The 10,134-nt window shown below is 36.0% G+C and overlaps 2 protein-coding genes across 2 annotated transcripts in view; both read right to left on the minus strand.

Moving 5' to 3' along the window:
* Positions 1-543: 543 nt before the first annotated feature.
* On the minus strand, positions 544-7,252 carry dgcr14 (DiGeorge syndrome critical region gene 14). The gene is made up of 10 exons (XM_015385085.1): positions 6,890-7,252; positions 5,276-5,444; positions 5,081-5,164; positions 4,788-4,957; positions 3,633-3,750; positions 3,393-3,526; positions 2,194-2,296; positions 1,909-2,018; positions 1,709-1,824; positions 544-1,591 (listed from the first exon to the last, which is right to left on the minus strand). Exons 1-10 carry the CDS (start codon positions 7,031-7,033, stop codon positions 1,312-1,314), a joined length of 1,428 nt encoding a protein of 475 aa, XP_015240571.1. The 5' UTR covers positions 7,034-7,252; the 3' UTR covers positions 544-1,311.
* Positions 7,253-9,365: 2,113 nt separating this feature from the next.
* gsc2 (goosecoid homeobox 2) overlaps positions 9,366-10,134 on the minus strand; it is a 1,968-nt gene continuing 1,199 nt past the window's right edge. The window contains exons 2-3 of the mRNA XM_015385122.1: positions 9,637-9,884; positions 9,366-9,504 (exon numbers count right to left, since the gene is read on the minus strand). Coding sequence (XP_015240608.1) covers positions 9,427-9,504; positions 9,637-9,884 — 326 coding nt within the window. The 3' untranslated portion in view covers positions 9,366-9,426. The remainder of the gene's footprint in view (positions 9,505-9,636; positions 9,885-10,134) is intronic.

A 10,134-nucleotide genomic window follows, 5' to 3' on the forward strand; every position in this document is an offset into this window, starting at 1 on the left:
AAATCTCAAATGAGTATATCTGACTATCAGTCAATTGCCTTAAACTAGTGTATTCTGATTAAGAAATAATCTCAAACACACCTGCATGTCCACTTCTAAATGGTTAAAGAAAAAGTTGTTTTGGTGGAAAGACAAAGTGTGGACTAAAAGACCAAGGAGACGATTTGGCACCATCTCAAATAGGCTATGGTCAAAAATAATCCACTTTGGCTGCATGGAAATCACAGTTAAGATCCAGTTTAATACCCAGTTATCGCCAACACTAGAGGGCAGCTCTTGCCACCAAGAAATGCACAAGTATTTACTATAAATATTGTCGCTTAGAGCCAGATTGGGCTGCAATCTTTTATCCAAAAAGTGCTTGTTTATTCTAGGGTTATAATTGTAATGCCTCAAAAACAAAATTATAAAATACAGTTAATGAGACTGTTTTCAATGTTCTATATTTTTGGTTGATCAAAAAGCATCTACATCTTTAAATAGCATTCTGACATCCTGTTCTTTTGTATTTTAAAGACATACATGTCTCTTTGCCTGTAAATAAAGACTTGAATGCATTTTAATAAAGCAAATAAAACATTTAGTACTTTACACAGGAAAAGGACACAAACCCAATCTTGCTTAATCTGCAGTAAAATGGCCCAGAGGACACTAAAGGACGTTAAAAAAGCAAAAGCTCATTGTTGATACATTGAAGCAGAGGATAACTTTTTTTTTTAATGCTTTTACTCAGGGTGGCTGCACCTGTGGAGTGATCCATTTCTTCTGCTTTTGAACTGTTTGCCTTATGATTTATCCCATTTTTTAATAATTCCAACCCCTAAAAGAAAACTTGTCATGCAATTTATTTAGTTTCATAAAGTGGATTTCAATTATTTATGTAGAAAAATGTATCTATAGACTCCACTGGGTAAAATTACTCCTTAACTGTAAACCATCAAGTCCATGCTTGTTAAGAACTGAAAATATCAAATTGTAAAAACTCAACAGTCTGGTGTTTCATTACATTTCTATGTAACAGATACAACAAACTAACATTGATGCCTTGGCTGTATGATCTCACATCTTTGTGTAAGTTTCAACAAACACAGAAGATCATAATAAATACATAATAAGATTTTCTACTTTAAAAAGAACTGAAAAAAGTAGACAAGATGAATTTCAGAGACACTAGTTATCCTATTTGCTGTTGAAATGACCAGATAACATCACCTGAAATTCTTTATTCATTTTTATATCCACTTTATTTTACTTTTTTTATTTTATTTTTTTAACAAAAGTCTTTCACAGTTTGAACAGCGAGCAGCTTCCCTAGAAGAAATCAGATGCTTTCCGTCTCTTTGGAAGCTGCAGCAGATTGTCCGTGAGCGATGTGAGGTCCTGAGCGCTCGGCGTCTTTGCTTTGGTTGGCGTCGGCGTTCCTGTAGGAGTGGCTGGTCCGGCGAAGGGAGACTTGCACGGGGTGACTCTGTGCGAGGGGGAAGGTGTGTAACTTGCCCGCAGGGCTTTGTCTGTGTATTTGCTCGAAGTCCGATTTACAAGCCGCTGCAAGGCGGGTGTGAGGGCTGGGCTCAGACCTTTAGGAGTCAGACTGTAATGGAGAAATAGGTGAGTTTTAGGATTTCTTTAAGAATACATAAATACAAGAAAAAGGAAACAATTGGCAAAGCTAACTCCTGTATAAGATAACTGAGGTGAATCTCATTACCTCGCAAGGTTCTCTGTAACTTTCCTCAGTGCCTCCTGTTTGTTTGCACGGTTTTTAGCAGCAGCTTCATTAGCCATCTTTAAACCCAGCCTCTCTCGTCTTCCTGGCTCTGGAATCTGTTACATACAAATAAATCACAATTTTAAAAGTTAAAAATGAGAAACCAATAATAAAACGCATAAAAGCGCACCAATTCTAACCTTGAACGATGGGCCGTGGTTCCGCTCAACATACGGTGTGTCTGATCCATCCAGACGGAACGGCGTGCTCTCAATCTCACCCCAGGTCATGAGAGGAGAATCAGCGACACCTGAAGAAGAAAAAACATTTAAACAAACGCTTCAAGTAAAACCATCTAAAACTGTGCCTCAAGCAAACAGCAGAACAGTAACAGATCATCATTTAGACTGATCAAAAAGAAATTAGTTAGATAAAAAGTGAATAATCTTAATTGGTTTGCAAGGATAATTTGCAGCCTCACTCACCTGGTGCAGGTGATGGAGTCCTCTCAAAACCGTATCCATTCACTGTGGGGGATTCATGAGGTATGAGCTCCTTCCCATCAGGACCCACTTTTCCTTGTTTGAACTACAAAAAACACGATATCTAAATAAACATTTGGAAAGAAGATATCCCAGCATAGACATGAATATAATCACATAGCTGTTTGACACAGGCCGGTTACTCCCATCAAAATTTATGCATTCAACGATTTAAGGGACTTTGAATATGGCATGGTTGTTGGTGCCAAATGGGCTGGTTGGAGTGTTTCAGAAACTGCTGATCTACTGGGATTTTCATGCACAACCATGTCTAAAGTTTAAAGAATGGTCCAAAAACAAAAAGAAATGATCCAGTCAGCAGAAGTTCTGTGGATAGAAACGCCTTGTTGATGGCAGAGGTCAGAGGAGAATGGCCAGACTGGTTCGAGCTGATATGAAGACAACAGTTATTATAGTATTAAATATCCACTGATTACAACAGAGGTTTGCAGAACAACATCTCTGAAGATGTCAAATCGAAAGGGGAATGGGCTACAGCAGCAGAAGACCACTGGGTGCCACTCCTGAACAGGAAGAGCAGGAAACTGAGGATACAATGCATATAGGCTCACCAAACTGGACAATAGAAGACTGCAAAAACATTGCCTGCTCTGATGAGTTTTTATTTCTGCTGTGACATTTGGAGGGTAGGTTTAGAATTTGGTGCTGAAAAGTTAAAAGCATGGATGAATGCTGCCTTGCATCAACAATTCAGACAGACTGGTGGAGCAATGGTGTGAATAATCAGAGACTGGTTTCTTGAACATGAGTTTACTGTACTCAAATAGTCACTACAGTCACATGATATCCATCCCATAGAGCACCATCAGGATGTGGAAGAACAGGAGATTCACATTATGAATGTGCAGCCGACAAATCTGCAGCATGTGCGTGATCCTGTCATGTCAATATGGACCGAACTCTCTGAGGAACATTTCCAGTTACTTTTTAATCTACCCACAAAGGATTAAGGCACTTCTGAAGGAAAATCTATTTGATGACAAAGTGAAGCATTGTCCCTATTTGGCCGCAAAATTTGAGGTCGAAATGCCCAATAAATGACAGAATGTTGGTTGTAAACGCAGAATTCCAATTACATCCCAGTCCATGGCTAAATTCCACCATAGCAGCAGTAAAGGTACCTGTGCATTGAGGGCTGCAGCCTGCTGAATCTGGCTTTTGTTCAGAGCTTTGCTAAACGGATCTCCAACAAATCGAGTGTTTTTGTGCACCACCTCTCTTGGCTTCTTAAAGACTGCATCGTCGTCTTTAACACCTAGGAAATAATGATAAAAGCATCACAATTTAAATAAGATAGTGGTTAAGTATGTTAAATCGAGGGAGAGATACGACACAAGATTATTTGAGATTAATGTTCCTACCCTCTGGATAATACATCAAGGCGTTTTTTGCTTTGTACTCCCACGTCTCCAGTCCAGCTTTGACACATTCAAGAGCAGCTTTCTCCACTGAGGGGAGGGCTAGGTTCTCTTCATGGCGCTGCAAAAAAAATAAATAAATAAAAGATCAGAGATGATTTGAATATTTTCAAACCATCAAAGGCTACTTTCACACTTCAACTCTTTACCCTGACCTAAAAATTATCATCAAATGAAGGGGCTTAAATGGTTGGAATACAGAATGACTCAACTACAACTCTTTGTGCAATCAAATTATCATTAAATTAAAACATAAAATAAGTGGGGGTTTTTTCCTGAAAACAAAACGTAATAATTTATGTGGTTCTTACTGATGATGTCTATGTGAAATGCAGTTCCAGGGCATGTATTAAAAAGCAGCAGCATGCAGTTCAGCTGCAGAATATTTTAACTCATTCCAACTATAAAATCATTTGTAAAGGAGTGTTTATTTGTTTTTTTTTCTGCAGGTGATTTGTGTAGCAGCATTTTAAAAAAGGATTAATGCCAATTTAGAAGAAGCACCAAAGTTTTATGCCAACAAAAACACTTTAAGCAACAATCAACGCAGAGGCTAGCAGCTCAAATGAAAGCTGTCACAAAGTAACATCTTTGAAGCTGTGGTGTAAATTTTTTGAGGTAGTTTCAACTTTAACATGTGATTCTTCACACGCGGGTTTCACTGTGATAATGCTGCTTGGAAAGTTAGTGGAGCATCAAAAAGAAATAACCCATTATTGTCCTTGGCAGAGTCTAACAGTGAAGTGACAAGGAGATCAAAGTTTATGGATTCAAAATAAGGTAAAAATGAAGATAATGTAAAAAAATATTAAATCAAAAAGTGAGAAAAATAAGAATAGGCTATACAGAAAAGGCAAACACGTGATGCATCTGAAACTAAAAGACTATTAATTTAACTGTGAATTAAATGAATCAATCCTGTATAGCCTCTTTGTCTGGAAAGCGGAGCGTTATCAGCAAGATAAGTGCAGAAACTCATAACTATGTTGGTCCAGATCCTCCATACTCAAAAATCACGTTTTCTAAACATGAAAAAAGTCCAATTTAGGCACCATATAAATTCACTTTGAAAGGAACCCTAAATAAATCAATACCAACCTTTTTAAATTCAGCCTCAGCTTCATATAACCAGGCGTGCTTCAGTTTCTCTTTGTCTTTTGCCAGATCCATTATCTGCTCGAAGGAGGCATTATCTTCACTGGTGTTTTTAGCGAGAAAGCGATCTAAAGTGGGCAGCTCTTTTTCTCCTTGGTCATCATCCTTTCCGTCTAATAAAATATAGTAAAACAAAAGTATGGGTCAATGAATCCACCTTACATGTACATCAACTGAATTTACTTCCAGACTTCAGCGTAGTTGAAGCTAACTAAACGTGAGCTACTTTAGCTTACCTATATCTGAACTTTTCTTGCAATAAGTGGAGGAGGGGGATCCTGCATGACCAACCGGCGTCTCAAAGCTGGCAGGGGTCACATCTTGCATATTTGATAAAAAAAAAGAAAGGAATAATAAAATCACTACTGTAATGAAAAAATAACCATAAAAATCAAATGTTATTTAAATATTTCTTTAAATGTTCTACTTACAAGGTGCGGATGTGTGTGGCGTAGATTTGTTCAAGGAAGATCCGTATCGAATAGATATCTCCCTCATCTTCTCAAGGTCTCCGTTTTCCTCTGCTTCAAGGTATTCCTTCTGTGCTTGAAGTTTGGTGACATCTGGGAAAAAGTCCCTTTGGATAATTTTCTCCAAGCTCTGTCAAATGCAGCCAAAGGAAAAGAAGAAAAGTGAATCCATTAAATCAAGAACAAATTATAAAAATATAAATTCAAATTAAGGTTAGATAATAAAGTTCTGCTATCTTAGTGCAATATTACTAAAAACTGTTTTCTTAAAGCAAAGTTTTTTTAAATTGTTTTGGGGTCGGTAGTACTGAGTTGTAAAAATGATGCACGTTTTTTTCTTTCCTTTTTTAAACCAAATATGCATGGGGACCCAACAAAGAAAAGACGGCCCTGCAGCAAGATGGCAGGTACCTGTCTGTTTCTTATAATTTCAGATGTTCCTTTTGATAAAAACAGAGAGCATCCAGAGGCTAAAACTAATACAAAGAAGACAGGGACTCTGTACAACATCAATGGCAGATAGTTTTTTTTTTTTTGCACACATGCAGTAGCCACTAATGTAACAGACACCAGTAGTTGTACGTGTATGTCTTATTTACTTGGAAAACACAAAGTTATGTATTTTTAGGCTTGAGATATTTCATGTGAACTTTAAAGGCATTGTTATAAGTCATTAGAAGGCAAAGGAGAGGAGTTTAGACATATCAATAAGTGCAATTTGAGTAGGACGCTACTGTTCCAGAAATGAGCAACAACTGAACCCTGACAAACATCTGGGTGTCATGGCTTCTTTGATTGGAGAAACTGGAGTACAGTTTGCATTTACCTGTAGATAAATGAGCTCCAGTCATATTGTGGAGACTGACAACACACTGTCAATGCAGGAGTGTGAGTCATCTTTGAGATTATTCACATTTGTCTACAAGACTTTATTAATACTGGTGTAAAGGTATTATATTACATTCAGCCCCCAGAAAGGAGCAACAGACAGTAGTCACATCACAACTACAGCACCAACAGAATATCCAAGGAAGTACTTAAAAAATAGGGTTAATATACCTTGTTCTACTTCTCATAGTGTAGGATGCCATTTTAATTAATTGGAATCCTGCTACTAACCTTAAAGTTGTCTCAATCATTTAGGATACATCTGAATATGAACATGCTTTACATTCACCCTGATTTATATATTGGAGCATCTTTCCTAGAACTTTATTCAATATTTTTTTGCAAACTTAATATCTAATAAAGATATTCTGCTGGTGGACCATTTAAGATTAAATTATTTTTTTAAAGCAGAGATCAGTAGAGTAACCCTTTGGAGTTTTAACAGATTTACTTCTCATATCAAATCATAAGAATACATAAACGACCATATATCCTGTTAAGCTATAAACAGATCACCGTGTTCACACATCTAACATTGGATTCTAATAAATGTTCTAATAAAAAGTAGGTTTGGAAGCCACAACGTTTAAAATACGTTGAAGAACACGTTTTAAGGACATGTTTACATTGGAAGCTAGGTGGCTTCTGAATAGATGTTTGTCACATAAGTTATTTAAAGTTACTTACCTCAATATAGTCCTCTTCATCAAGAACCTTTCTCTTCAGTTTCCCCTTCTCTTTGTCTTCAGGCTGACATAGAGCCACCGTTGTGACCGCTGCTGGTACCAGAGTTCCAGACAAGGCTCTCCTAACACTAGCGCTACCCTCCATTTTGGAGTGTATTAGCCCAAAGGCTAGGGCGACACTACCACAATAAAACAAACTTCTAAATTGAAATAAAGCGTGAACGTCAGATTAAAAACGAAAGAATGTGTAACCTCACGTCAATAATATACAAAGTATCAAAGAAGAGCGAGCGTTGCCAACAGTAACGTTTAAGCCTTTTTTAGCCACTACGCCACAGTGGAAACAACATACGTAACTACGTAAGATCTGGGGACGACGTCAAAGGAAGAACGTCTCTTGGTGGAAGTTTCCAGAATAAAAGCTCAATAAGGCGAAAAATATATAATCACCTAGCCAGGAAGAAAAAATATATAAAAGATTAAAAAGTTGTTTCACAGGCGTTTAATGACAGAAATGATGAATTGCCACTATACACTGAGAAACGTGGTTGTCATGGATAAAGCAGCAGAATTACAGACACTTTACATTTTTTGACGCTTCTATAGTCATAAAATAAAAATATCAAGCGGACTATTTCAAATTGTTAAAATCAACAGCAGTTGTTTTTTAAGACAACTAGAAAATGTGTCTTTAATGTTTAGGCCTACATATGGTCCAAATTTAATTCGATTTTTAAAAATGCCACTTGGGTAAAAATTGTTGATAAATGAAAAACAACCAATTTTTATCATTATTATTATTATTAGAATCTTCTGGTTTATCTATCTATGGATCCAACAGTGTTTTTATCTTCCAGCAGTTATACAAGGTCATCTTATTTAGGACAGGGTTTAAAGTTATTCAACTGTTTGTGATTTCATTTACATAATGAATGAAAATAAGGAAGATAATCATTTATAATACATGAGGAGACCAGTTTCTCACAGTGTCAGAAAAATAAAGAGCATTTTCAGAATGTTCACATTTTTGGATTTACCTGTGTTCAGCTCTGTGTCTTTATTAAACAATTCAAATTTAGCTGTAATCTACTGTACGCAATTTTACTGTGCTGCCATGTTAACAATAAAACTGGTTAAAAATATAAAACAACTAATTTAACAATAATAAAAAAAAATTTTTATTTAGAAACCTCATATGTCCACCAAATTGGACTTGATATTAAAATAAAACCATGTCAGTTATTAACAACACAAGAAGAACCTTCTGTTTATTTCAAAAGTATTTCTCCCAATATGCAGCTGCCTTAATCTTCAAATAAGTGGTGCATTTAATGATAGTTTATTTTTATTGGTAATGGATTTTTTTGACAGTTTTCACGGGTTTGATCCATTCTCAGAACATTGGAAAGTCCAAGAAACTCAGAGATAATATAAGATGAATTAATATCTTTTAACACAATTTTTTTCATAAATACAAGTTATTTAAAAATGTGTTAATCCTTTGTGAAGATCTTAAAGAATGCCAAAACCCTGCACAGGATATAAAATGTGTTGCAGGATGATCAGGTATATATTAATCAAAATTTCCATCATGATACATAAATTGATACTATAATTATGTGTTTATCTACAATGGGTTTGATTTGGTCCCTATGAAAATCGGTCAGATAGACTCTAAAAACTTTATATATTGCTTATGTGTAGAAGTGCATGGACCAACACTGATTTAAATAGTGATGAATAATTATTTAAAATTTATTGTGAAAAACTTAATTCTTGTTTATTTGACTATAATTCCTATATAAGGACTTGAATAAATAAAACCACAATTCTTCTAAATGTAAACTTCCTCTGAACACTGTGTCTCAGACTTTTTACAGGTGCAAAGGAAATTGTATATACATTTCTGGGATTAATTTACATTATTGGTTATTCACAAAAAAAAACAAGTCATAAAGTGCAGGAAGTTACGTTAATATGAAGTTGTTAGCCCTGATTTTGCGGAATTTAAACTTATTTTACAAATAGTCATATTTAGTAGGTTGCAACCACTTAAAAGAAGCTTTATAAAAAAGAAAAAAAGTTAATCCACCTTTAAAAAATAAATTTTTATTAAGGACTATACACAAGAAAGCATATTTGATGTATTAAGTTTCAAAAACCAAAGGATTAACTTATAGTGCTAGTCTCTACATGCAGTTTGACTTGATGAAACTGATGCAGACGGATGTTAAATTGGCTGAATTTATATAGTGCTTTTCTGGTCATAAGACTACTTAAAGCGCTTTACATTATAGCCACATTCACCCCATGCCTTTCACAGAAGCACACACCTTCATACACCGCTACGCAGATTGGTACACGATTAAATGCCTTGCCCAGGGGCATAGGAAGAACTGACAAGAGGAAGCTGGAATCAAACTTACAACATTTGTATACATTTTATTCTTAATCTTTGCTATTTGGCTAAATTATGACCCATAAATATTGCATTATTCTCTAAAAAAGTTCCTTATTGTATGATCTGTATGAAAAACATTAGTCCTTAGTGTTTCCGACAACAAATGAAAGTCTTTTCTGACGCCTCCATTTAGCTCTTCGGTTTTTAAACCAAACCTGTGAGAAAGAAAAGAAAAAGGCATCCTTAAGAGCTCTATTTCTTCCGTGGAAACATTTGGCAGGATGTCAATCATAAGAGTATCAGACATCTTCAATAAGCATTAGAAATAAAATCAAAGGCTGTATTACTTCTACTCTTTCTTCTCTCAAGTGAGTTTGTTGAGCAAGTTTCTCTCTTGTGTTCACATCTGGATACTGGTTCTGCAGGAAGAGCTCCTCCAGTGCATCCAGCTGTTCCTCTGTGAAGATTGTACGGTGACGCCTGGTTCGCCTCTGTACCTGACCTCCCTTATGCTGCTGCTGCTCCTCTCTGTAAGCCTCCCCCAGCTTGGCTGGCTCTGACATCATGGTTGCAGGGCTCCATCCATACTGATGTGCTGCAAAGAACACAAGTTTAAAGTGTGCAAGTCATTATATTGCCACTAAAACGGAAAGTTAAGTTATTTTTCCAAGTCTATAAATCTCTCAAGAAATAATTTTTTTTTTTATATTTTTCAGACAACCATCCTATCCCTAGAGTTTATTGGCAGAAAATTATGCAGGAAATGTGGACAAGCTTATCTATTTGATGGAAACAGGTTTTCCCCCTTGATTGTATAGCGCCTGAAAACTGATGCGAATAGGAGA

Source organism: Cyprinodon variegatus, unplaced genomic scaffold (assembly GCF_000732505.1).
Source record: "Cyprinodon variegatus isolate N-32 unplaced genomic scaffold, C_variegatus-1.0 Scaffold331, whole genome shotgun sequence".
NCBI classification, from domain to species: Eukaryota; Metazoa; Chordata; class Actinopteri; order Cyprinodontiformes; family Cyprinodontidae; genus Cyprinodon; species Cyprinodon variegatus.